This window comes from Manacus vitellinus, unplaced genomic scaffold (genome assembly GCF_001715985.3).
Source record: "Manacus vitellinus isolate BGI_N305 unplaced genomic scaffold, ASM171598v3 scaffold_41_pilon, whole genome shotgun sequence".
In the NCBI taxonomy this organism is placed as follows: domain Eukaryota; kingdom Metazoa; phylum Chordata; class Aves; order Passeriformes; family Pipridae; genus Manacus; species Manacus vitellinus.
The window spans coordinates 991,282-1,017,912 of record NW_021940545.1 but is presented as its reverse complement, the minus strand read 5'-3'; the positions used below and the strand labels follow the sequence as shown (position 1 = coordinate 1,017,912).

Sequence of the window (26,631 nt, the reverse complement as noted above, 5' to 3'; positions counted from 1 at the left end):
CTGGGCAACCTGTGCCAGGGCCTCCCCACCCTCCCAGCCAGGAATTCCTTCCCAATATCCCATCCAACCCTGCCCTCTGGCAGTGGAAAGCCATTCCCTGTGTCCTGTCCCTCCATCCCTTGTCCAAAGCTCCTCTCTGAGAGCCCCTTTAGGCCCTAGAAGGGGCTCTCAGGTCTCCCTGGAACCTTCTCTCCTCCAGGTGAACCCCCCCAGCTCTCCCAGCCTGGCTCCAGAGCAGAGGGGCTCCAGCCCTTGGATTTACTCCAACAGCTCCACGTCCTACTAATATTGGGGGAGCCTGAGTTGGACACAGTACTGCAGGTGGGGTCTATGGTGGAACAGTATCCTAGGGGTCTGTATGAGCATTACCCATGTTATTATTTCACCATAAATAGTGTGTGTCTCAGCTGCAGGGGTTATTTTTCCTGGATAATTTTAACCCAGAGAAGGGCAGTGAGGGTGACCCCTGCAGAAGGACCTGAGGCAGAAGGGAGCCCCTGGGATGTGCTGAAAGCAGGGAACTGTGGTGCCTGAAGGAGGGAGAATTCATCCCAAAGGCAGGTGGGAATCCACACGTGGGGCTGTGTGTCCAGCTCTGCCCCAGCCCTGGGCTGCCCACCCCACCCACACCAGCTGCTGGGCCCCAGGCAGGGCAGGAGGAGGTTGGTCCCCTCCCAGGGCCAGTCTGACACCCTGGAACATGGATGCTCTCCCGAGTCTTCCCAGGACAGGCCGTTCCTCAGCAGAGAATCAGATCCTTTGTGCTGCCTCGGGGCTTTTTCTCTGCCAGCATAGGCAGCATTTAACACCTGACACAGAGCATTTCAGCAGAGTCTGAGCCATGAGCACATTCCCCATGAAAACCCGTGGCCCTGCAGTTGCTCAGCCTCTCCTCACTGCCACGGGGACATTAAACCTTCAGCAGTTCCCTCTCCGAAGGCAGATTTTGGTTCCCTGCCTGGAAAAACAGTAGGCGAAATAGTAAAACCTTAAATTCGAACATGTGTAACTTATACATCTTATTTCCATTTTCAAGCAACATTCTCTTAGTAAGACATGAGGAAAAAATTACCATCTGCCTCAGAATATCTCGGTGGAGCATTTATCTCCCAGCCACGATAACCAAAGCTCAGTAATTTCTCCCTCCCCCCCCCAGTTCAGGTTGAGAGACAAATTTGTTTAGTGTCCTGACTGGGAAGCCTTGCCAACTGAACTCAGAGGGTGGGATTTGCTGCACTGTCATAGTTCTTACCCTGCAGCAAAAGGTTTCCTCCCAAACCACTTGGCTTCTGGCAGAGAAGGAGGATGGCTGTGGGATTAAACCCGTGGCCTGAACTGCCCTGGATGTGGGCTCTGGGATTGCTTTGTGAAGAGATTGGGCACGAATTCACCCTTGGGAAGGTGAGGGCAATAATGTGCCCTTCCCTGGGAGGTTCCTCAGAGCTGGGATGTTCTCTGTGTGTGTGGCAGGCTCTGGGCTGGTGTTTGAAGTGACTAAAAGTGTGAATTACTATTACAGCTGGATAAAAACACAATCCGTGCTCCCATCTGTGGTTGGAGGCTCACAATTGTCCCAGAGCAACCCACAGACTTGCCAAGGCTCTGCAGGCAGGCCAGGGCTCAGCACAGAGCCACCTGAGCTGCTGAATGTTCCCTCCACATCACCCCATCACCTCCAAGTCAAACTGGGGCTGGAGCCTCTTTCCCAAACCATTGCTGTGCTCTGGAGTTCCTGACTCGAGCCAAAGGCACCCAAGATTTCCAGATTTCCTCTCCAGGACTGGGGCACTGTTAAGCACAGAATCATAGAACCACAGAATACTAGAATCCCAGAATTATAGAATCACAGAATCATAGAATTACAGAATCCCGGAATCATAGAATCACAGAATCCCAGAACAATAAAATCACAAAATCACAGAATCCCAGAATCCCGGAATTCCAGAATCCCAGAATCAGAGAGTCAGAGAATCACAGAATCATAGAACACTAGAATCCCAGAATCATAGAATCACAAAATCCCAGAATGAGAGAAACCCAGAATCCCAGAATCCCAGAATGGCAGAATCATAGAATCATAGAACCCCAGAATCATGGAATCTCCTGGTTTGGAAGGGATCCATCAGGATCATCGAGTCCAACTCCTGGCCCTGCACAGAACAGGAGTGTTCTGTGTGCTGAGAGCCTTGTCCAAACACTCCTTGAGCTCAGACTAAGAACAGACAAGATCAGTTGTGTTCAGCCCTGTGGAAATAAGGCTCTTCCTGCTAATATTGAGTATTGTGCTGTGACTCCCCTGTCCCTTTGGTTGGTATCTTGAGTTCCATGTTAATGCCACGAAGGCAGTGTCCCTGTGTCCATGCAGAGCTCTGCAGAAGTGCCTCAGGACATGGGATGGGCAGTGTCTGTCAGGGGACAGGCTCCACGGAACAGGAAGGTTGTTTTAACACCTGGAAGAGCCCCAAAGGGCTCCCAGGAGCACCCAGCTGTACCTGCAGGGTTGCTAAAATGCACTGAGCAACAAAGGATGGAGGGCAGTGGAGGTGTGACCAACAGGCCCATGTGACAGGCTTGTGCTCTTTATGCAGTTTGGGAATTTCAGTATTCCAGAGGTATTGAGTATGGCCTGCAAGCAACCACTGCCTTGTCTGGAAGTCATTCCTCTTGGATTCTGCAGATCTCTCTCCTCCAACTGGTTTCATTATCAGAGATCCCCCAGTGAGACTTGTCGTTCATAGATCACCCTGTAGATCCCATGACAGGTTAGGAATGGCCTCTCCCACCCTATAGATCCTGGGACAGGTCAGGAATGGCCTCTTCTACCCTATAGATCCTGGGACAGGTCAGGAATGGCCTCTCCCACCCTATAGATCCTGGGACAGGTCAGGAATGGCCTCTTCTACCCTATAGATCCTGGGACAGGTCAGGAATGGCCTCTCCCACCCTATAGATCCTGGGACAGGTCAGGAATAGCCTCTCCCACCCTATAGATCCTGGGACAGGTCAGGAATGGCCTCTCCCACCCTATAGATCCTGGGACAGGTCAGGAATGGCCTCTCTCACACACAAGAAACTCCTGTTAACGTTCCACCTCCGGGGTCATTGCCATGTGTGTAACCCAAACCCCTGCAGGGCTGGCAGGGCACAGTGATGGTGACTCAGCTCTTTCCTTTCCCTTTCCAGGGAGTCCCCCGTGGACTGCAGCGTGAACAAATGTGGCAAGCTCGTGGGAGCAGGGACAGAGTCCAACCCCATGAGCTACAGCACCTACATGGATGAGAAGAACGGGCCTCCCCCCAACATGACCACCAACGAGAGGAGAGTCATCGTCCCAGCAGGTACCACCAACCCCTTTGGGTCCTGGCTGCTTGCACTGAATCAGGACAAGCAGACAATTAGTGCTGCTTCTTTTTTTTTTTCCCTCCATTTTTTTCCCCTGGAATGAAGAGTTGTTTTGGTGTGTTGAACCAAATCCATCTCCCGTCATGTGTCAGAGGAGAATCTGCTTCCTGGGACACACAGAGGATGATTAAAGAGCACAGTTCATAGGCAAGACTAAGCATGAAGTGGGTCCAAATCATAACTCCCATGATGCTCCCAGCATCCAGATGCACTTTCATGTCATATTGATTGACTCAAAATGAGCTATTTTGTTTTCATTTTTTTGTTAGAAGTAGAAACCCAGAAAAATTATATTTTGCAGGAACTGCATTATCCTTCCAAAAACTGTAACACAGAAACATTCCTGTCCAGCTCTGTTTGCATTTGATATCCACATCTGCTCTCTGGAATTGGCAGGATGCATTGGATGCATTTGGATAGTCAAGGGTGAGCTGCTGGGGAGGCAACCGGTGAAGGCTGAACCTGGAATGAGGAGCCTTTTGCCCTGCAAAGTTTACAAACACCAGCCATACAAACAGGCAAGCCCAGGAACTTTCCAGCCAAGGAGCCAAGTGCTGGCCCAGTTTCTGTCCCAGAACTTGCTCTGATTTGGAGGGTTTCACCCAGGGCAGGGAGGGTTGCCCTGAGGTTGTGCCCAACCCAGCAGACAAACTGCTGGCAGGACGAAATGCTCTCGTGGAATTCAGCTCTGCTCTCTGCCCATGGCTTGGCCATGAACAGATGACAATTCTCAAGCATTTGGTTGCCATTTAGGATGAAAAGGAAGAGCCAGTAAAAGGCTGACAGCAAATCTCCAAGCCCCGTGGAAGCTGTCCTTGGGCCCTGCTCTGACGGACTGGCTGAGCTGTTTGGGGACAGCCCCGGGGCCATTTGCAGTGTCAGCACTGCCCAACCAGTCCTTGTGTTATCAAAGGTGCTCAGCATCCATCCTGCTCCCCACCATGCTGTTTAGGCATGTTTAAAAACACCAAGGGTGAGCTAAAGTTTAGCATTGTTGAAAGAGGGGAAATTTTAGTGCCCTCGGTGGAAGAAAAGGTTTCAAATCTTCTCTTAGAAGGGAAGCAAAGGAAGGGACTTTTTCTCCCCATGGTGAGCATCCACAACTCAAAGCCTTGAGAAACTTGTGAAATAGCAGTGATTTACCAGACTTTGGAAGACAATAGTGAACATCATCCCAGACCTCTGGCTGCAGGACATGAGAAGACTCATCCAAGAAAGGCATTTGGAAATTTTAATATAATCCAGAATTGAGATTTATAGTGCATTAGGGTGAAGATAAGCAAGAATAATGTCACATTAGTCTTACAATAGTAGTAATAACAAACTCCAAGCCATGTTTCAAGAAGGCAGTTTTTCAGAGACCATTCAATGTCTTTTACAGTGTTTAAAGGGAGGCCACAAATTCACTCTGCCCTCTAGATGTTGTGTGTTTTTGCAAAACTCAAGACAAATAAGTCTTTCAATTAAAAAAAAAAAAAAGAATCCTCCCTTGAATACTTCCATTGTAAAATTTGCAGCCTTTTGCCAGTGCTTCGAAAGCAGAATTTAAATTAACTTTGCCAAGACATGAAGGAAATCCATGTGTCGTTCCCAAAGCAGACTTGCAAAGGTAGAGAGTTTTAAATTCCATGTTTAGAATTGAGCTGTAAGCAACCCAGGTTTACTGGAGCCTCAGTGGGGAAATGTCACAGTTATCAGCTCAGTGTTCCATGGTCCCATTTCTCCATTTCATGCTGTTATTCTGGAACTGGAGTGCCCAGGAACGCACCAGGCAGAGGCACTGCCTGACCCTGTGTGCCCAGGGATCCCACACCCTGAGCACACACAGTTTACAGCCCTGGCCCAAGGAATTATTTGATAAAGTTATTTTATAAATCTGTGGCAGAGGCATTTCTTGTCCCTGCCCAGAGCACACCCTGTGTCCTTCTGAGCCACATTCTCTGCTCCTCGGGACCTGAGGCGTTTGAGGTTTGTCTTGGAGCATTGGCCCAGCTGTTAATGACACACCAAACATCTCCAAAGTTTCAACTTCACTTTGTAATCCTCTCCAGCTGCAACAGAACATGAATTTGCAGCTTAAATTTTGAAATGGGCTTCGTGGGGAGCAGCAGCACAGGAAACATCTGAGAAGGCAGATATGCTCTGCAATGACTCTGTGAAATGGTATCGTGGCACAAGCCTTGCTGGGGCCTTCTGAGCTCAGGCTCTTTGCAAAACTCAAAGGCTGATTTCTTTTTTTAACTCCCTCCCCATGGGCTCTGAGTCTCCAGCCGGGTTCAATCTCTCTCCTACGTCACCACCAGCAATAAAGATTCCCCAGCTGGGGCTCTGCTGACAGTCCCTAATGATGCAGGAGACGGGATAGAATCCACATTGCCCTCCGAGAGCTGGAGGCTTTTCCAGGAGGTGGAATTGTGTTCCTGTCAGCAGGGTGAAGCCTGTGACTCACAGCCATGGCAGCCTGCTCTGCTTAAGCAATAAGAGGGTTTTTTCAGAGTCCCTTTGCTGACCATAAATCCCCCCATCCTCCTTTCAAATGTCAGCTCTGGGGACCTCCTGGTGCACTTGTGAGGGATGGTGGGACTGCAGAGCCCTGATGTCACTGCAGAGCCACTGCTGGGACAGGCATCCCCTCTCAAAGGGATGAGTTGCCTTTGGGAAGCTTTTTTCCAGGGGAAAAGTCCTAGTCCAATGTCACCAGTGTTGTTCCCAAGCAGAGGAATAAGATCTGGGCAGGTGGGAGGCAGTGCAGTGACCTGACAGTGTATCAAGCACAGAGCTTGCTCATCTTCCAAAACACGTCAGGATCAGCAAATTCCATGTGTTTGGCTGTGGGAGCAGTGGTTAATGCTTTGACTGGGCTGCAGTGAGTGCTGGAGGCTCGTGTGTAACCACCCCTTGTGCTTCCCTGGCAGATCCCACCCTCTGGACCCAGGACCACGTGCGCCAGTGGCTGGAATGGGCTATCAAGGAGTACGGATTGATGGAGATCGACACCACCATCTTCCAGAACATGGATGGCAAAGAGCTCTGCAAGATGAACAAGGATGACTTCCTCAGAACCACCTCCCTCTACAACACAGAAGTTCTGCTGTCTCACCTCAGTTACCTCAGGGAAAGTGAGTATTGCCCTGGCTCAGCCCTGCCCTGACACACTGGGAGGAGGAGCTGAAGTGGGTGTTGCACTTCTAGGGATCTTCCTGCAGGATGATGAGTAGAGAAGGGGAGGGAAAATGAAAAGAGAAACACAGGCAGAGACAGCAAACATGGAAACAAGGAATAAAAAGTGGGTTGGAAAGCTCAGATTAACTCAGATGGAGTTCCTGGTGCTACCAGGGAGGTGAAGAACTGAGCAGGACAATGAGATCAGATAGTCCTACAGATTATAAAAACATCTGTGGCTACGTGATATAAATACATATATTTGCTGTAGAGATCAAACCCATCATTAACTGATGTGGCACAGGCAAATTATCCCCAAATTTGCATCTGGAGGGCTGTGCCCTTTCCCTCAGGCTTCTGGTGAAACTTCTTCAAAACAGGACCCACAACTGGCCTGAGCTGGAGATTTCCCGTGTTCCTGGAGGCCCAGGTTGGTTGGAAAGAGGAGAAAAATCCAAGAGTGACTCCCCAGATGTAAAGGTGCTGAAGCAGACACCATGCAAATGACCCAAAACTCACAAAAAGCCTGTGGAAGCTCTTTATTGCTCCTCTCTGTCCCACAGTAGAGCCTGGGATGGACCCAACAGTCCTTTTTGCTGCAAACCAGGAGCTGTGAGCAGTCTGCTGAGCTACTTCTGGAACACCATTATCTCAGCAACCCAAACAAGAATGTCCCCCTTATGGATGGCACAGGCTCTCGAGGGAGTCTTAGTTTCAAACTCAGATTCCAATATTTCTGTGCAACCATCAGCATGTCCACAGCTTCCAAATGTCTCCCCTTCATCTACTAAGGGAGCCAAAAGCATCTCCTTCCCTCACAAAGGTGTGCTAGGGATGACTGTGCTGGGATGAGGCCAGAGAACTGGAGCTGAGCCCCACATGCTCCAGGGTTTTTTTAAGTGAAACAGCTTTTGTAGCAGTATGATTATTTAAGGACTCAAAAATCAGGAGAAGGTGCCATAAGTCAAGGTGGGAGCACAGGAAGAGAAAGAAAAAAGTCCATTTTCTCCACTAGAGAATCAAATTGTGATGGAAAGGTAGCTGAAGATGTCTCCTCTGGCCAGTGCAGGCAAGGATGACAGCATTTATTGAGGGTGTTCCTTCAAAGCTGTGCAGTGCTGGTCTCTCCCTGCCTAAAATCAGTGGGAGCTTTAGAGATTACAGTGGCACTAGAGTTAGATCACAGATGGGTGCCTCTGTAAGCCCCACCTTTATTTTTTTTTTTTGAGAAGCTGAGCCAAGGAAATGATTCACAACAAATAAAAGCTGTTGGATTTGAACAGTTTTTGTCCCTTGTGGCTTCACAATAAAGTAATTTCCCATCCAAAAGAATTGGTGGATTCCATCCTGTTTCATCAGCAAAGAGCTGCTGGGTCACAGGACACTTTGGAAGGCAGGTTTGCACACAGGATTACACACTTTTCTGGGACAGGGAAGGCAGTGCTGTGAAGGCAGAGCTGCTTGGGGCAAACCTGCTGACTTTGGGCAAATCAGGTTCTTTGTAACCAGAAACGTGTCTAAATTCCCAAAGGATAAATCCTCAAGTGAGACACTTGAATTGCCTTATTGCTAAGGCTGGAGAATGGACAGGGAGAGAGAGCTGTGTGGGTTTTGATCAGGCTCAAATTCACCAGGTTGAATTTGAAAGGCTTGGCAGAGGAGTTGGATTCCTCTCTTTCTTTAACTCCACACGGCATCTCCAGTGCCTGCTGTCCTGACATTTGGGGTGTTCAGAGTCAGGATCAGGGCAATCACATTGTTGATCTCATGGCATAAGCCTGAAGACCTGGATTCAGTGGCCACCTTTCCCATCTGCTGCTGCCCATTTGCTCAGGAACAAATTCCCAGTTGATCCCACCAAGCTTTAGATGCCTGAACTCTGGTCACACTCTGGTCTCCACTGACAGAACAGAAGCCTCAGGGCACGGTGATGTTCAGGAAAACAGTCTCCTGGTTCACATCTTGCTTTAAATGCCTGAAATGAGGAGGAATAATCTTCTGCCTCGGTTCCTCTGGGCCTGTTTTACTTTCTGCAAAATGGGCCCAGTCCTCCTGCCTCCCATTGGTCTCATCCATGGACATGGGAAGCCTGTGGAGCAGGACTGTGCCTCCTGTCTCCCACGAGGGCTCGAGGGAGCCCTGCTGCATTTGCTGCAACAATGATCATAAAACATAACATCCTGCCAGGGGAGTACCTACAGTGATTTCTGTGCTCTTGAGCCAGTGCAAAACCCCAGCAGCTTTGCTGGATTCGGGCAAATCCTTTATTCCCTTTTCACCTGGAAAGGAGGGTTCAATCCCAGTGCATGCCCAGCTTTTCTGATTAGAGATCTCTCTGTGCTCAGACATCATGGAGTGCTGTCCTTGCTAAAGCAGCTCCCGTGTGCCTGGGGCAGCCTCCAGGAGCATTCCTTTCCCTGCAGCTGTTCCCAGGCTAAGGACAGGCTGGGTTGGGGATCGCTGGTAACTCCCTCCCGGAGTAACGCCTTCCAAAGGACCTGATTGTTTTTCCAGCCTGGCTTCCAGCGGATGTTTAGTGCCGAGCTCTGAGCTCAGTGCCATGGGGAGATGGGCTGCTTTTTCATCACTTTTCCCCCTCTGGAAGGTTGGTTGCTCCAGAGACACCCAGCTCTGCTCCTGCTCAGGGTGAGGCATATGTGATGGCAACAAACACAGGAGAATTTGGGGGGGTTGCAAACCCACTGGCTCAATTACCTCTGCCCAGTCCCTCTCCTGAAAAGTGTTCATCCTCTCAAGGTGCAACACTGGGTATGTGAGGCCAGTGGGTCCTCAACTTTGGTGTTTGTTTTCCAAGAATCAAAGCTGCTCTGAACTTTCTGAGCGTGTTTGCTCTCCAGGCAGGGATAGTCCTTCAAAATGAGCTTCCTCAGAAGGTTTTCAACATTTTACCCTCCTGATCAGGGTGAAAACGTTCTTAAAGCTGCCTATGAAGTACCTTATTTTGGCACATCTGAGTCCAGATAGAAAAGATAAACCAGTAACATCTGCAAGACCACAACAAAAGCTCAGTCTTAGTTTTGGAGATAGAAGGTTCAGGTGAGCTACTTAATATAGCCAAGACTAAACCAAACTCATATCAATCACCTTCAGTCTCCAGGCAGCACTTGGGTCTGGATCAGAATGGTGCAGTTGTTTCCTGTTTCCTTTGCTATTGAAGGAGTCAGGAATTCCGGTGGCTCTGATCTTTGGGAGATTTCAGATTCCAGCTCCAGTTCTGCAGCACTCTCCACTCTTTGGAGCCTCTCAAAGCATCCCAGTAGCTTTTTCAGGGAACTTACTGTCCATCCTCTCAAACAATCATCTTTCTTTATGTGTTTCTCCCAGTTGTCTCTCCAAAATTGGGAAGCCATGCCTTGTTTTTCCTTCTCTTTGTTTATCCCCGCACACCTTGGGATTCCAGGCTGACTGATCTTTTTCAAACACGTTCTGCCTGGTGAATCTTCTCCAGGCAGCCAGTGGGAAGGGAGATTTAATGTTTCCATGCTCTGTTTGGGATGAAGATCAAAAGAAGCCCGAGCTGTCACCTCCCTGGTGATGGGGGTCAGTGTGTGGGGTCTACAAATAAAAAGAGCTTGAAGGGAAAAGAATGAGACTGTGGTGAGAAGCAGAAATCTGCCTGGTGGTTTCAAGCCATGTATTAATGCCAAAGAAAACTATCCTGCTAAATGCAGCAGAACCTGGGTTGTACCAGGATCTGTGGAGGGAAGGCCACGGGGCTTTCAGAAAGGGAGGAGAAAAAAGACTTTTTGATTAAATAGACCCCAAGACTGTGAAACTGAGATGTTCCTGCACCTCAGAAGGATGAGCTGCCTCGTGAGAGGGAAGGTTTTACAGGGAAAAACCTCTCCTGCTCTGGTTTTCAGTCCTTCTCCACCTTCCTTTGTAATTAATGCAAGGGAAATAAAAGAAAGGGAAAGGTAGGGGGAACCACAAGGTAAATGTTTAATATTAATTATAGGAGACTGTATTGATAACACCAGAAAAATCTACTCTAATCTCCAAGGTCACACCCCCAGTGAGGGGCAATAAGAACAAACCCAAAATTCGTCCCAGCCAAAGCTTTGCCCAAGGAGTGCGTGAGGGAGCAGCCTGGCCTCTGTCTGTCTGCTTCCCTCTGTCCTGAGCTGTCTGTGCCTTTCTCTCTTTTCCTCCTTCATTGAAACCCTTAATAGGAAACACATTTCCCTTTCTGTGGTGTTCCCACCAGAAACCTCAGACTGCCGGGCAAAGGTGAGAACTTTTAGCAATTAAACTGGGGGAGGCGCCGGCCCTTTCCAGTGGCTTGGGGTGCATTTTTTTGCCTAAAGTAGCTAAAAGTCGATCGCACCGGCTTGTTCGCGGCTATTCATCACCCCGCCCCCACCTCCTCCTGCAACCAGGCATTCGCAGCCTATTCAGTCATAGGAAAGCTGTTCCCGAATTCCCCAGCACTGCCCTGTCTGGCAGGGCCGGGCTGCGCTGGGGGTTGCACTCAGGACTCCTTAATATACCCTGAAAAGCAGAGAGGGGTGAGCAGGAGTTTCCCCACAGATATGCAAGAAAGAAATGCCAAAGCCAGAAACCACCTGATGGGAACACGAGTTCTGTGCATGAGAACATGAGTTCTGTGCATGAGAACATGAGTTCTGTGGATGAGAACATGAGTTCTGTGCATGAGAACATGAGTTCTGTGGATGGGAACACGAGTTCTGTGGATGGGAACACGAGTTCTGTGGATGGGACGAGTTCTGTGCACGAGTTCTGTGGATGGGAACACGAGTTCTGTGCATGAGAATATGAGTTCTGTGGATGAGAACACGAGTTCTGTGCATGAGAACATGATTCTGTGCATGAGAACACGAGTTCTGTGCATGAGAATATGAGTTCTGTGGATGAGAACATGAGTTCTGTGGACAAAGCTGCTCCAACTCCTCCAGCAGCATCAAAAGGGCAGCAAACCTCTCTAAATACTGAAGCCAATCTTTGGCTGTCCCAGCTTTCCCAGCCAAGGTGCCCTTGGGATCCCTTTGAACTCTTTACCTCCCACTTCACCGTGTTATCAGTCCTGGCCTTTTGAAGCATCCCATCTTGCAGTACCTGGTAGAATCCACCCTCCAGGCTTTGTTTTACAGCCCCTTCTGCCTCTGTGTGAATGCTGTCCTTGGCTCTGTTTGCATTTGGGGAAGGAAAGGAATCCATAGGAATGGAGGGCAGAGGGCCAGGAGGATCCAGCACCTGCAATGGCTCTCAGTTCTGGCAGCCTGATCCTCAGCTCCCACAGGAAAGCAGGACACACTGGGACACTGAGGGGCAAGTGAGGTCAGGGCTAGTTGGGATCATGTGGATTAGAGGAATGTGGAGACTGCAGGGCCCAGTCCCAAGATCCTAATCCGGGTACTGTAGGGCCCAGAGGTGTTCCTGGCCCTGCCACAGGCTCTGGGGTGCTCAGGCCAGCACAGACATTGGGATTCTGCATGGATTGTTATGTGGTGTTCAGGACTGAGCACCTTCCATGGGACAGAATCTCACTGCACAGGGGCTGGGGGGATCTGAAAAGCAGAAAGGGTCTGGAAAAGCACTTTTCACAGCAGGATTGGTACCTGCTCCAGTTCCCACCGTGAGTCCCTACAAACAAGGACCTCTGCCTTGTTAGGGATGTCACTGCCTGATGCAGCAGAAACTTTTCCAAGGAACTGGAGGAAAGATGAGCTTGGAAGATTATATAAACACATATAACCAGAACAACCATGAAATGTGCATTACATGCTGACTTCTGAGAACTCACAGGGTCTCTTCCTCTATTTCCAGGAGAGTTTCCAGGAGAACAAAAGTAAAATGCTCAGAAAACAACATTTCCACCCCAGACTGTGCAAAACAGAGACCCTTCCAATGGGTTCTTTTTTGTGCTGCTCTTGAATAGTTGTGTGTCAAGTGGGGTTGGATGGAAAGGCCACTCTGAACCAAGAAAACTTTCAAAATCCCCAGGGCATGGGAGATGCTGGAATACCAGTGAGGTCTGTGCAGCTGCTGGCCCCAAACCAAGCATGTGACACTCTAAAAATGGCCAGGTCCTGACAGTGCAATTCATGGCTTTTCTACTGTATGTTCCTCAAACAGGAAATTTCTCTATCACAGCCAGAGAGAAAAAAGCTCCTTCCTTATCCTGCATTACAATCTGTGCCACAGTCACTTCTGGAGGCTCTACTGGGATAGATAATATACCTGGATAAATTGCCTGGACAAGCTCAGCTTTTATATCAGTTTTCAACAGGGGACATCAAGGTGCTCAGTGAAGGACACAAATGTCTTTATTTTGTGCAAGCAGAGAAACAGCAGCACGTGTGGGACATGCAGCTCCCAAGCTTTTAGAAGAATTCCATAGAAAATATGTGCCTAATTGGCTGAAAAATTTGGTCTTTGGGTCCCAATGGCAGCATTTCCTCCCTGCCTTCCTGGTTCCCCATGGAAGAGCACATTCAAGCTGCAATAACTCCTTTTCTTTTCCTCATAGGTAGCTCACTGCTGGTCTACAACACTCCATCCCACACAGAACCCTCCTCACGTCTTGCCACCAAAGAAGGTCAGTGTTTTGCATATGAATGTCCTGCCTCCCTGTGCTCTCATGATGGCTTTGACTGGGTTAAAACTAGACCTTTTATATAATAACCCTGGTGTGAAAATGTTCTGCTCTGCTCTGCCTGCACAGCATTTCAATAGAATAATTAAATAAATAGAGAAAGTGGCAGTTTTCAGCCCAATTCCAATGGTGGAAATCCCATCTCTGCTGGGCCAGCCAACACCGTGGCAGAAAAGGTGTGTCTGCCACTGTCACACTGTGTGCTGCTGAGCTGATGAACTGATGGCATAGTTTCTGCTCTTGATGGGAAACAGTTCCAAATCTCAGATGCACAGCCAGGACTGAGACACTGTTTGTCTCTGAGTTTGTAGTTTATCTGAGTTCATCTTCCCACCATAACGTCCATTCCTGACTAAAGGCCACTCAGGTATTCCAAACCCACCCAGGAATCTGGTTTCAAGCAGCAAGGAAGAACAAATCTTTCTGACACTTCCATTTTGGAACATTTGGATTTTCTTTTTTCAAACCACCCCATTTTTTTTTAATCTGTTAGAAATTCTGATGATGTAAACCTGGAAGTTTCAAAGTTAACACTCAGGAGGTTCCTTCAGGCTTTTGAGTTGGTTGTGTATCCTTCAGGCAGGTGTCTCAGGTTATCTTCTGCAGCTTCTTGTTTTTAAGGAAAAAACTGGATTCTCAGTCATGCTAAAGTTGTGAGAGTTGGTGTGATGGGTGTGATCAGAGGATCCCAGACTGGTTGAGTTGGAAGGGACCTCAAGGGTCATCTCATTCCAATGCACTGCCACGTGCAGGGACACACGTGGTGCTGCACAACCCCTGCCTACATAAGACAACAAGTCCCAGTCGAATTGATAAAGGCCAAATAGGGTGAAAAAAGAGCAAAAATCTGTTCTTGTGCTCCATAACTCACTTGTAGGAGTTTTTAACTCACTGTGTAGGACTGGGAGCCTTGGGCTTGGTCTTCCTTTGCCTTTGTGCAGCTGCAGGAACGTTGGGCTTGTTCCCTGCACTGTGTTCAGCTCCTCATTTGAAAAGTTTCTGGGACAAGTGTGCAGTGTCGTGTCTGTGAGATAACCCCCCTAGAACCAGCCTCCCCCTGTGCCCAATCTCCTCACCTCATATGTAAACACCCTCATGGGTGTTTATACACACATATATTTATAGACATATTTATTTTTACATATTTGTGTATAAATATTACATAAATAGATATTTATATATTTTATATAAACACATATATGATTTTCAAGAAAACTCATCTTCATGGTCGAGCCACAATTTTGCATTTCGAAGAATAGTGGGGAAAGGCAGAGGTTCTTTTATTTAAGCAGTTGGAGAGACAAAAGCTGCCATTTCCCTGAAAGGCTGCAGCAAACAGCTCCCACATTTAACAAGCTCCTGCATGGAGTGTCTGGCTCCCTCCTCGACTTGCTGCTCTCCCAGCCAGCCCTTCTTTCCCCTTGCATTTCATCTCCAACATCTGTCTTGGACCCTGCACACGACATCAGGGCTGGTTTTTCCAACAGCTCCTTTTGTGCAGCCTGTAAATATCCACTTGAGCTGTGTGTTCCCTGTTCTCTCTGCTGAGACAGGCACTGATTGATAAAACCTGGGATATTACAGAGACAAAGCCCTTCAGGCTCTGCTGGGACTGCCTTGCCACTGACAGTCTATTTAGAACTGATAAGAGCTGGGCCTGCTCCTGGGTGAATAAAGCACACACGTGCTCCTCCACAATTCCCCCTAAACACCCCCAACCCTCTGCTCTGTCTGTCTCAGGCCAGGTGGTTGCTAAAAATAAAGAGAAAAAAACACGATTTGTTTTTTTTTTTTCAATTAAAGAGAAATGCTCTGAATAAAATTGCACTTCTCTGAATTTCTTAAACCTTTTATCTCCGTGACTTGGGCCTTGAGTCACTCAGGCTGAAAGCAACTTGAGGAGAGAAGAGTTCCTCCCCCTTTACTTTTACTGGCCCCCGGGGTGTCCCTTTAGTGCTGCCAGCAGAGGTTGGGTTGCTTTCTGTCAGCCTGGGGTTCTGAACTTCCCATGGTACTTTCATCCTGTGGCAATAAAGGACTGAGCACACCCACGGGGCAGCCAAATAAAAATTAAGAGCTACACAGAAATGCTGAAATCCCATCTATTCCTCTCCTGTTTCTTCCTTTCCTCGTTGTTCCTTCAATGTTGAATCTTCTGTGGGATCAACTGCCCCACTTCAACCCACTGATTCATGCTCCAAATGTTATTGGGGAGATAAGATGTCAGGGTAAGAGGCAGGAGAACATGACAGGCTGACAGGTAAGGAGTTGGGGGAGCAGAATGTAGTGTCTCATCCAATATCACAGAAGAAACTCGTAATGAACATAAAACTGGGCTTGTAATTCCTCAGCCTTGGTCTAGTCCATCAGGCAACAAGATTTTCCTTGCTTCCTTTTAAGGCTTTTCAATGGGCCCATGTCAGGATGATGCTGTCATTTTTGGAAAAGAAATTTCAGGTTAAAAATCGTGATTTTTTTATAAGTCAACCTCTCAAAAGATTAAACATTTTCCTTTATGTCCATGCATCTTGAATCTACTAATCCTGTAAATGCTTCTTCCCTCTATGCCTGTGAATTAAACCAGACAAATTTTTCTAACCACCTTCCCTTGAGGATTCCAGAGCAGGAGGATGTGATGAAATAGCACAAGAAACATTAGAGAGAGGAAAAAAATACCGTTTTCTTCACTCCTGTAATTTTTCTGAGCTCCCACCAGTGATGTCAACAACGTGGCTGTGCAGGTTGCAGGGAGAGCCCCACGCTGTGCATGTACTGACACTGCTGTACACTCACATCCCAGCCATGGCTGGGAACAAACAACCTCCATGGCCAAAGCCAGGCTGCAGCTGCAGCCCAGACAGCTGCAGATGTTCCAGATGCAGCACAGGGATCCCAAATTGTTCCAGACAGAGCAGGGCAGCGGGGTGGTGCCCCCAGGAGCCCTTGGCCCATGTCCCACGCCTGGCCCAGGGCTGGTTTCGTGCCCTGGCTCTGCACACAGAGCTGCCTTGGCTGCCTGCTGCTGCAGACTTTACTCCCTTTTTCCCTTCTATTTTCTACCCTCTCACTTCTCCTCTGCAGTGCCAGCTCTGCAAACAGCAGGACCTGCAGCACTGCTGTGGGGGAGCTAAACTGCTCCAGACACTGCCTCCAGAAACTGCTTCCAGAAACTTCCTGGGCTGGGGCACGAGGCAGCCGAGCTGTGCTCTCCCATCAGCCAGGTACAGACCTGGGGGTGGCCAAAGGACTCTGGCTGCCCAAGCATCCTCTCCTTTCAGCCCCATAAACACCCCAAAGGATGGCATTTAGCATCATTGGGACAAATTGTCTTCAGCTGCCTGGGAGAAACAAATTGCCCTAATGAAAATCACCAGGAATTTTTGGCTAGAGAGCAATTTTCTGGGAAGTGTAACGTTGCTGAATGGAAAGATTTGTGTCCCCCTCCCAGCTCCCCAGTGGAGAGAGGGGCTGTTTCATTTTCCGTGCCTGTTTGGAGCAATGACTGACCTACTGCAGGTACTGGAGACACAGGACAAGAATCTGAGCCACATTATCTGTGAGTCCAGGGAGATTTAAATTGCTCTGCTGCAGAATGGTGTCATTCCAGTAGGTTTCCATGGGGAGATGGAAAGTATATTCACACACAACAACATTCAGAGGCCACAGGGCTGTGTCCCAGGTGGCTCTGAGCACTCTGGCCTCCCTCCAGCACATTTTGGAGGTCTGTACTTGCTATGAGTGTGTGGGGGGCTGTGTAATTCCCGTGTTTAATGTCTAGAAGGCTGTGCAATTCCCGTGTTTAATGTCTAGAAGGCTGTGCAGGGGTTGAACCCGGGCAGGGCAGAGGCAGAGTCGTGGAGTGTTGCTGTGTGGAGTTCCACATCTGCAAACAGGCCCGTGGCAGTGCCTGGGGTGTGTGGGGTGCTTTTAACATGTGCTGCTGCCCAGGGAAGTGGGGGCAGTGCAGTGAGGTGGCAGAGTGGGGGGAAGGAAGGCTCAGTGTCACCCGTGAGGATTCACCAGGGTGATTTCTGGAGCTGTTGCCCCCAGGTTACGGGTATGATCTCCACTAAAAGGCTGCATTCAGCAGGTCTGGCCCCCAGCACTGCCCTCTGCACACACCAGGCTCAGACCAAGGCAAGAAAATCACAGAATCCCAGAGTCATTTAGGCTGGAAAAGCCCTCCCAGCCCATGGATCCCCCCTGTGCCCCATCCCCCCTTGTCCCCAGCCCAGAGCACTCAGTGCCACGGCCAAGCCTTCCTGGGACACCTCCAGGGGTGGGGACTCCAAACCTCCCTGGGCAGCCCCTGCCAGTGTTTAACAACCCTTTCAGTGTCAAAATTCCTCCTCCTGTCCAACCTGAGCCTCCCCTGGCACAGCTGGAGGCCGTTCCCTCTCCTCCTGTCCCTTGTTCCCTGGGAGCAGAACCCGACCCCCCCCGGCTCCCCCCTCCTGTCAGGGGGTGTAGAGAGTGAGAAGGTCCCCCCTGAGCCTCCTGGGGCTGGCTGAGATCAGTGGTAAACCAGCACTAGCCCAAAGTCTCTTAAATCCAACCCAAATTCAAGCAGAGCACGGGAAAAACGGATGTGCCACCTGCATTTTCAAAGAGGGAAGAAATCTATCTGTGCATCCATGAATATGGATGGAGGAGATGAATTTCAGAGGTTGAAGTCTGTGGCCATCCCGTGTTTATGTTTGGATTTTAGAGGCAGTTGTGTGAACAATAAGCATGTTTGGGTGTAAAGTGTGTTTGCTTGGATGATTTGTTGGGTTGTTGGCAAATTTAAGAAAATAAATAAACCAGTGAGCCCTGAAATCCACCCCGTGTGGGTTCCCGTGGCTTTGTACTCATGTTCATTGCGAGCCCCTAAGGAGGCGTTTCCTGATGTTGGAGCATCAATAAAATCTCTCTCACACCAATTCTCTGGTACCTCACAAAACACGAGTCCGTGCAGCTGCTTTTTGTACCATCAGGGCTGCAAACTCACTCCTCTTTCCCCACAGCTTCCTTCAGACTGGTAGGAACTCTTCAAAACCTGTGAAATTCAGTGACAATTTGGGGTGACAAGTTCAAGAGTTGGGGAGACTGGAGAAAGGGGGGAAGAGAGTGTGGGCAGGGTGGTTGTACAAGCACAGTTCCCACAGGAAAACACTCTCAAATTCCTGCATAAAATTCTTCTCCTGAAAAGGCCATTTTTCAGGTCTAAAAGGTTGTCATGTGAAAAATATTGACCAGTTTCAATAAACTCTCCTTGGAGTGTGTCAGTGCAGCCCCTTTTCACAGCAAAGGTTATAAACCCTCCGGCTTCAGTGGTGTCAGAGAAAAAGCAGTTGCAGTCTGTGCCTTCCTCATTGTCTGTACTCGCTAAAACATTTCTCGATGATATTTGTGTGCCTGGTGATGAAATATCCCATTTTTAGCTCCGCAGCAGAAAAAGGGGAGGCTTTTTTAGTGCTTCTTTTATTTCCACTGTGTGGCCAGAGCAGGGATTTATGATTCCAGGAGAGACAGTAGCAGGCGCGCTCGGATTTTTCTTTTTATACTTTCTATTTTTTTAATTGTTTTCCTTTGAAATTCCAGAGTTAGTGTTTTGTCTGCTTTCTCCCTGACCCTCTTCGGAGGCAGGCGTGTGTTTTTTCACCAGAAAAACTGGAAACAAAGAATCGTTGTCTTTAAGCTGTAGCAGGCAGGAAACCCAACTCACAAGGGATCACCCCGAGCCAGCGCTGTCCCAGAGTAGACTCCAGTTCTCCGAATTCAACCTGACAGCTTGTCTGGAGCACTTTCTAAGTAACCATTATCCTTCCTTTTCTCCCAGCAAAAGAGCTATTATTTTTTTTGCCTGGGGTGCACTGCAAGCAGTGTTTTTGCACATGTGGGGGGGTCACACATTTGCTGGGGTTCAGCCTCTGCCTCAAAAGCTCTTGAAGCACCCTGGCTGTTTCCTAAGACAAGGGTGAATTTGTTTCCTGACAAAATTTGCTTCCTGCTAATGAGTTAAATGGGCAAATGATGTAAAAATGCAATGTCTGTGCATGTGTCTCTTCCCTTTTCTCTCATGTGTGCTGCCTCTGGCTTTTTGCTCCATAAGGATCAGGTTTTTTTACTTCTGCATTTGTGCATTTTTCAACAAGGGCGAACTCTGAGCGCATTAATGGTTTGGTTTCACCCTGAGTGCGGGGGGGAAAACATCCCCAGTGCTGTTGGCACATTTCTGCACACGCAGGGATGATCTGGAGGATTCTGTGGGTGTCCAGGGGATGCTCAGGAACACATCCTTCAGGACTTGTGTGTCTGTGCTGTTGCTCAGCCTGGCACACGTGGCTGTGGCTGCAGCCCTGAGTAGCTCAGTACCACAGAGCTTGGCTGGGAAGTGTCTGCTTTTCCAAGCTGGCTCTGGGAGGGATTCTTAGGACACATCCTCCAGTCTTTGTGCACTGTGCATTGGGATTTCTGCTGCTGATATTAAAAAAAGCAACAACAAGAGAAAACAAAACCCCTCATTGCTTCCTCCTTTTCTTCATAATGTGTCTTTGTGAGCGTTGCAGGGGCAGCTCAGCCTGGATCAGGAAGTTCCAGCTCTGCAGAGCTCGGGGATGTTTTTCCAGCCACAGGCACAACTGGGGGCTGTCGCCTCTGGCTCAAAGCAAACAGGGAGTGACTCCAGGATCTGGAGTGGGGGAGCAGAGCTCCAGGCTGAGAACTGGGCTGTGTAAGAGCTCCTTGGTGTGCCTGCCCCAAGTCTGATGGCAGAGGAGTCCCCTGGTTGAGCAGGGCCTGCCCTGAGCACGCCCTGCCTGTGCCAGCTGAGGGAGTCCTGTTGGGAATCACAGATCACAGGATCACACAGTGGGTTGGGTGGGAAGGGACCCTAAAGCTCACCTCGTTCCACCCCCTGCCACGGGCAGGGACACCTTCCACTGGCCCAGGTTGCTCCAAGCCCCGTCCAACCTGGCCTTGGACAGGAATCAGGGACAGGAATCCTGAATCTCAGTTCTTTTCATATACTATGTTAAGCTCCAGATCCTGTCTGATGCTGGAAATAAGAGAGCTTCAGCCACAGGACTTAATCCATCACTGGATTTCAAACAGGAGTTAAATCAGAAATGTTTGATTGCTCTGCTCTGTGTTTCCATAAGGACAGCAATTCATAACTGGGCTCTCAGCTACTTTCAGACATTCCCAAGTTAAATCTGTTCTTCATATCCATGCTCTGCAGCAGATGTCTCATGTAAATCCAGTTCTCACTTGATTTGAGTTGACTTCAGGTCAAACCCCAGTGTTGTTCCAAACCTGGACTTTGGATCTGTGAAACAGGTTAATAACAACAGAGAGACCAGAGAATCACAGAATCATTCAGGTTAGAAAAGACCTCCGAGATCATTGAGTCCAACTGTTAATCCACACAGATATAAAGGGTGCAAAAGATGTCTTGATAATATTTTTTAAACTGTGAAATAGTCAAATAGCCTGATAACATAGAAGAGAAGTTATTTTGAAATTAGTCTGTGCTCAGCGAGTTGTTTCCTCTCAGTGGAGAGACTTAGAATTACTTAATTATGATCCCTGTCCTGGTGATTCTTCAGCTCAAGGAGCAGGATAATGTGTCTTGGAGGAGAAATGAATGAGTTTGGTGCTTGAAGGCACTGGAAAGTCTCATGAGAACAGTCACAGTAACACTGACTGACAAACAGCATGACATGGCACACATGCCAGTGGTTTTAATTAGCAGAAATAGTAAATTGAAAAGCAGAAAAGCAGAACAAATGATGCTGTGAGATTTTGAGGCCTCACAGTTTGACACACATATCACTTGGACCTGGGCTAAAGGTGATGGGAAGTTGGGAGACTTGCATGAACCACCTCGTGTGGCCACTGGAAAAGGCCAGAGGACTCCTCTCACCTTGCTCTGCTCCAAGGCCTGTCCCACCATCCCTGCCCAACCTACAGGCAGCTGACAGCCCAGAGCCTGCACAGAACAGCTGGATCTCCACAAGCTCTGGCTGCTGGCACTGTGGGTTCTCACTGTGTGTGTGGAGCAGTTCCAGCGTGTTCACGGAGCCAGAGGGAGCTACAGAGGGACCTGACGGGCTCCTCAGCTTTTTTGTCTGCTGCCATCATCTAAAACAAGCCTCCTAATGTTTCTAGGAGGACATGGAGGTGGTTTTGGCTTCCTTGCCCCTCCACAAAGCCACAGTCTGGGTTTCTCCTCTCCAGGTGGCTCTAAACACAAGCCCACATCTCCAATGGGATCTGCAGGAGGGGAAGTGAGGAGTGCGAGGGCTGGACATGCAGCACTGGGCACCCCTTGCTGACACGTTTGGTTTGCAGCAGGAGAGGGTTTTGTCCCCAGGTGCCTACACTGGGCCCTTTCCAAGGTGCCAGAGCAGTGCCAGCACACACAGCCTCCCCTGGGAGGAGCAGCTCCAGGTCTGTGCCCGCCGCTCCCTCTCTCCCTGGAATGGAGTTGCTGCAAAATAGACCCCAAGTGACCATGTAGATTAACCCCAAGCCTGGATCCCCCAGGACATCTGGCTCTGCTTTCCCCATTTAGAGCAGCTAATTTAAATTCCAGCCACCAAGCCAGGATCCTGTCTGAAGCAGAAGGATTCCTTGCAAAAACCAGCCTGTGTCCTGCTGGAGAACCCCAGGGCTCAGAAATACAGGAGGAACTGCTCCAGAATAACCTGCCTTGTTTGGGTTGGGAGCACAGGCACTGTATTTCCAGGCAGGACTTGGCCTTCCAGGTTTCAGTGAAGCAAGGAGAAGGGGAAGAAGGCTGTGAATTTGAAGCAGGCTCTGAGATCCACAGGATTCTCCATGGTCCTCATCCAGGGAGGAGAACTGTGAGGTCCTGTGCCCTCCTTTCCTTCTCTCCCTAAAAAGTATTTGCCCAGGTGATCACTTCTGTTACTCCTAAGTCTGGATCCTCCAGGATACCTGGTTCTTCCCTCTGTCTCCATGACTTAGGACAAACCATTTCCCATCCTTCAGCTCCCAAATATCTTCAGAACTGCCAGCTCCAGCAGGCAGAGATCTGTGGGCTCTGTTGCTCAGCACCTGCTGTGCTGGGGAATCCAGATCCTCCCAAGTTTCCTGCATGAGTGTTTCTCCAGCCATCTCCAAAACCTGACTTCAGGAAAACCCTGATGTTCAGAGCACTCTGGACACTGCCAGTGAAGCCCAGCAGTTCCCAAAGCAGCCAGTGCCTGCCTGGAAAAGAGCTGCCAGTGCTGCCAGTGATGCCATGAACACAAAAACCATGCCATGGTGTTCCTTCCCAGCCTTGCTTGCAGTTAAGGACACTGCCAGACTGAATCTTCTAAAGAAGATTCCCCCATAGTGCTCCTAAAGCATTTAGTCCATAAATGACCCAGCCCCACTGTATCCATCCTAGAACAAAAAGGCCTGAAAAATGAGGATATTCCCAGCCCAGGGAATGTAGTTCTCCTGGAAAGCCTTATCAGGGCTGGTAGCACAAAACAGTGCCTGAAATGGTTTGACTGAAACGGCTCCTCTGGAGAGAGCAGGATGGAGGGGCTGTCAGCACTTCCCAGCAGCTCAGGAAGCACAGGGACTGTGAGCCTATTGTTCAGCTGAAACCCCCCCTCTGGTCCAGGCTCCCAGATTTATAAAACACTGGGGTTGTTTTTAATTTTTCAGAACTTTTTAAAGCTTATCAAGAGAGGGTTTGCTCCCTAATACATCATATCTGAAACACAGCCTTCCTCATGCCTCACTCACGGGACTGCACTCAGGCTGGAAGGACTGCTGGGGGTTTGGGACTGTGGGGTGGATTGCTGGGGGATTTGAAGCCTGGTTTCCTAAGGAAGGGAGTCTCTGTGTCTGTCCATCTGCCCCAGCAGTATCTATCAGTCTGTTTGGATCAAATCTGCCCCAGAGCTCTGGGCAGCAGGAGAGGGGGCACAGCCCCAGCTGGGACATGGGGTGGCTGGAAAGGTGAGCTGGGCTTTGGAGCTGCCTTCCCTTCCCATCCCAGTGCCTCCTGCACACTGCACAGGGCACACTGGGCAGCCCTTCTCCCTCTCCACACCCCAGGCTCAGCCCTGGCATTCCTGGGACACACTCCCAGATCAAGCCCTTCCTTTGTTGCACCAAACAGTCTGACCAGAGGGACCTGCAAAGCTTTGGCTGATCCAACTCATCTGTTGAGCTTTACAGGCCCCCCTGCCTCATGCCCAGGCTTGCCCTTCCTGATTTGGCCATCTTTTAAGCCTTTTCTCAGCCTTTGCAGAGCCTGGCAGGCTGTCTCACCACTGCTACTTCTGATTTACACCTAATTCCAGAGGAATCACTAGACTGAAAGGGGAGTTGCTCAGTAGAAGATGAACATTTCCAAATGGCACAGAGGGTGGAGAGGCAGAAGGTGAGGGAGATTCGGGGTGAGAAAGTAGAGACCAAGGCTAGAAAGGGTCCAGAGATCAGTGCTACAGTCTGCTCCACTCAGCCTGATTTCTGGGAAAGTCAGTTCATCTGGAAAAGGCAGCTAGAGCCTGAGGAAAGTGTCTTTATGCATGCAAATAAATAAAATGATATTTAACCTCCCTCCCGGGCGCGCAGTGAGTGCGAATGTTTGCAAAGCTGTGAGATCCTCGGTTGAAAGGTGCTGTGAAAGTGCAAAGCATTATTAATATCCTTTACCTTCCTCCTAATAGAGTCTGCATTCATGCTGGGGAATTGCTGGACATAAACCAGACAGCTGCACAATGACATTTCTTGAAAGCATCTCTGATTTATTTTCTGCTCTTTAATTCCATTTTGTATTGAACACACATTTGTCATTGGACTGTTGTTCCACGGGGCCTTTTAAGTTTAAACCAGACATGGGGACCTGATCCTTTGCTGGTGTAAATTTGCCCCCGACTCCACTGTTGCTATTTGCTGATTTACACTAGGACAGAACCTCAGGCCAAGTCTTTTAATTGAATTTCCATCGCATGGCAAGTTTTGGTGTAAAACCCAAGTGGTTTTAATGACAGATAAGGCTCCCTGTCACTGTCTGGCTGGAGTTCTGTAGGATCTCTTCGAGCCACTGGGCGTCAGGTCCTGGGAATGATCTGTTTTTGCAGGAACCCAAGTCTCTGGATACGTTCCCTGGCTCTGCCTTTTCCATTTTGCTTTGAACACGTTCAGCTTTAGAGTCTGGGCCTGGGAGCTGGGAGGGCTGGGGTGGTTCCTTCACGTTGCACAGATTCCTGTGAAATAAAAATAGTTTTGTGGATTTGGACGATTATTTTTGAGAGGGAGAGAAAGAGTTGGAAATTTGCAGTAGCTGAGTGCACACGTTGCTTCAACAGCAGTGTCTGTATTGCTGATTATTGCATTTAACCCTTCTCACCATGGCAAAGTTGTGCTCAGAGCTGTCTCATCCTACAACACAGTATATTCCCACACTTTATACAGGGAGAACTAAGGCAAAGGAACTCAGTCCACCTGGGCACGGTCACATTCACACTTCCAAGCTGACATTTTACATCCTAAAACTCCAGCCTACAAGGAAACCCATTCAGAGAGGTTTGGAATGACAGTTTTGACCAGGCTTAGCCAAACTTGAACCAAGCCTTGATCCTGCCCAGCCATAGAGCCTGGTCAGCACATCTGGAATAGTGTCACTTATGGGCTAAAACCCCTCTTTCTGGGACACTGTGAGCAAAGCAGGCTCCTCCTCTGGGACAAGGGTTCTCCATCTCTCCAGATGATGCCTATTTATTTACTCAAAACACACCAAGGACTGAATCAACCAACCCCTTTGTAGGAGTTGCTTCAATGACCTGACCCCAAAAATTCAGAGGAAACTGAACATTTTCAACGAGTTCTGTACTTTTTGCAAAGAAACTTTCCCCAATTTGAAAAGGATTTTTCTGTTGGAAAATGAATTTCCACCTTGCTTTTTACCAGGATAACCACGTGACATTTCCATTAACATTACATTAGGACCAAACTCTTTATTGGTTGAATTAACCAAAATGTACATTAGCACCTAAATGAGTGGAAATGTCTGAAGGTTTTGCCTTTCTCAATGCAGGACTCATGGTTTTTCCAAATATTTCCCACAGCATCTCTCTAATAGTTCTAGTTGTAATCCTTCAGAAGGAGATCCCAGGGGAGAAATGGAAGTCAGAGCCTGGCTGCAGGGAGGACATGGGAAAAGGCTTCATCCCTCGTCCCTGCTCTCCTGATCTCAGCCCCTGATAGAGCTCTGGCTCACTGGGATGGAGCCAGGATGGTTTTCCAGCCAGGAAAATGCCACCAGGGTGAGCAGCACCTTGTTTACAGCAAGGACAAGCTGAGGGCTGAGCTTGGGATGAAGTTCCTGGAAGCACCAGGCTGCAAACCAGTGTCCAACCCTGCTGAGCCTTGTCCGGCCTCGGGAGGGGGGACAGGGATCCCTGCTGGGGACAAGGATCACTGCTGGGAACAGGGATCACTGCTGGGGACAGGGATCACTGCTGGGGACAGGGATCATTTCTGGGGACAGGGATCATTTCTGGGGACAGGGATCACTGCTGGGAACAGGGATCACTGATGGGAACAGAGATCACTGCTGGGAACAGGGATCACTGCTGGGGACAGGGATCATTTCTGGGGACAGGGATCACTGCTGGGAACAGGGATCACTGATGGGAACAGAGATCACTGCTGGGAACAGGGATCACTGCTGGGGACAGGGATCATTTCTGGGGACAGGGATCACTGCTGGGAACAGGGATCACTGATGGGAACAGAGATCACTGCTGGGAACAGGGATCACTGCTGGGGACAGGGATCATTTCTGGGGACAGGGATCACTGCTGGGAACAGGGATCACTGATGGGAACAGAGATCACTGCTGGGAACAGGGATCACTGCTGGGGACAGGGATCACTGCTGGGAATAGGGATCATTTATGGGGACAGGGATCACTGCTGGGGACAGGGATCACTGCTGGGAATAGGGATCATTTATGGGGACAGGGATCACTGCTGGGGACAGGGATCACTGCTGGGGACAGGGATCCCTTTGGGACAGGGTTCCATTCTGGGACAGGGAACCCTTCTGGGGACAGGGATCCCTTGTGTGATCAGGGATCCCTTCTGGGGACAGGGAACACTTCTGGGACAGGAATTCCTTCTGGGACAAGGATCCCTTCTGGGATCAGGGCTCCCTTCTGGGACAGCGTGGCTGGGGCTGTCCCCTCCCTCTTCCCGGGCTGTCCCATCCCACTCTTTGTCCCCGGCTGAAACCGTAGCGGTTTGTTTTTCAGTCTGATCTATTTGCAGTGGGGTTTGTGGTTTCTGCAAAAAGGGAAAAAAACAAATAATTAAAACAAAAATAAAACCGGGCAGATTACACGAGCTCTGTTTCCCTCCACTCCCCTCTCTCCCCTCCTCCTCTTTCTCCCCTCCCTCCCCTTCCCTCCGTGTTTT

The 26,631-nt window shown here is 49.2% G+C and overlaps 1 protein-coding gene across 3 annotated transcripts in view; it reads left to right on the top strand.

Moving 5' to 3' along the window:
- The window catches only part of FLI1 (Fli-1 proto-oncogene, ETS transcription factor), a 106,953-nt gene that overhangs the window by 72,759 nt on the left and 7,563 nt on the right, over positions 1-26,631 (top strand). For all 3 annotated transcript variants that reach the window (XM_029962103.1, XM_029962102.1, XM_029962101.1), the window contains exons 4-6: positions 3,184-3,338; positions 6,318-6,521; positions 13,076-13,144. In XM_029962103.1, coding sequence (XP_029817963.1) covers positions 3,184-3,338; positions 6,318-6,521; positions 13,076-13,144 — 428 coding nt within the window. The remainder of the gene's footprint in view (positions 1-3,183; positions 3,339-6,317; positions 6,522-13,075; positions 13,145-26,631) is intronic.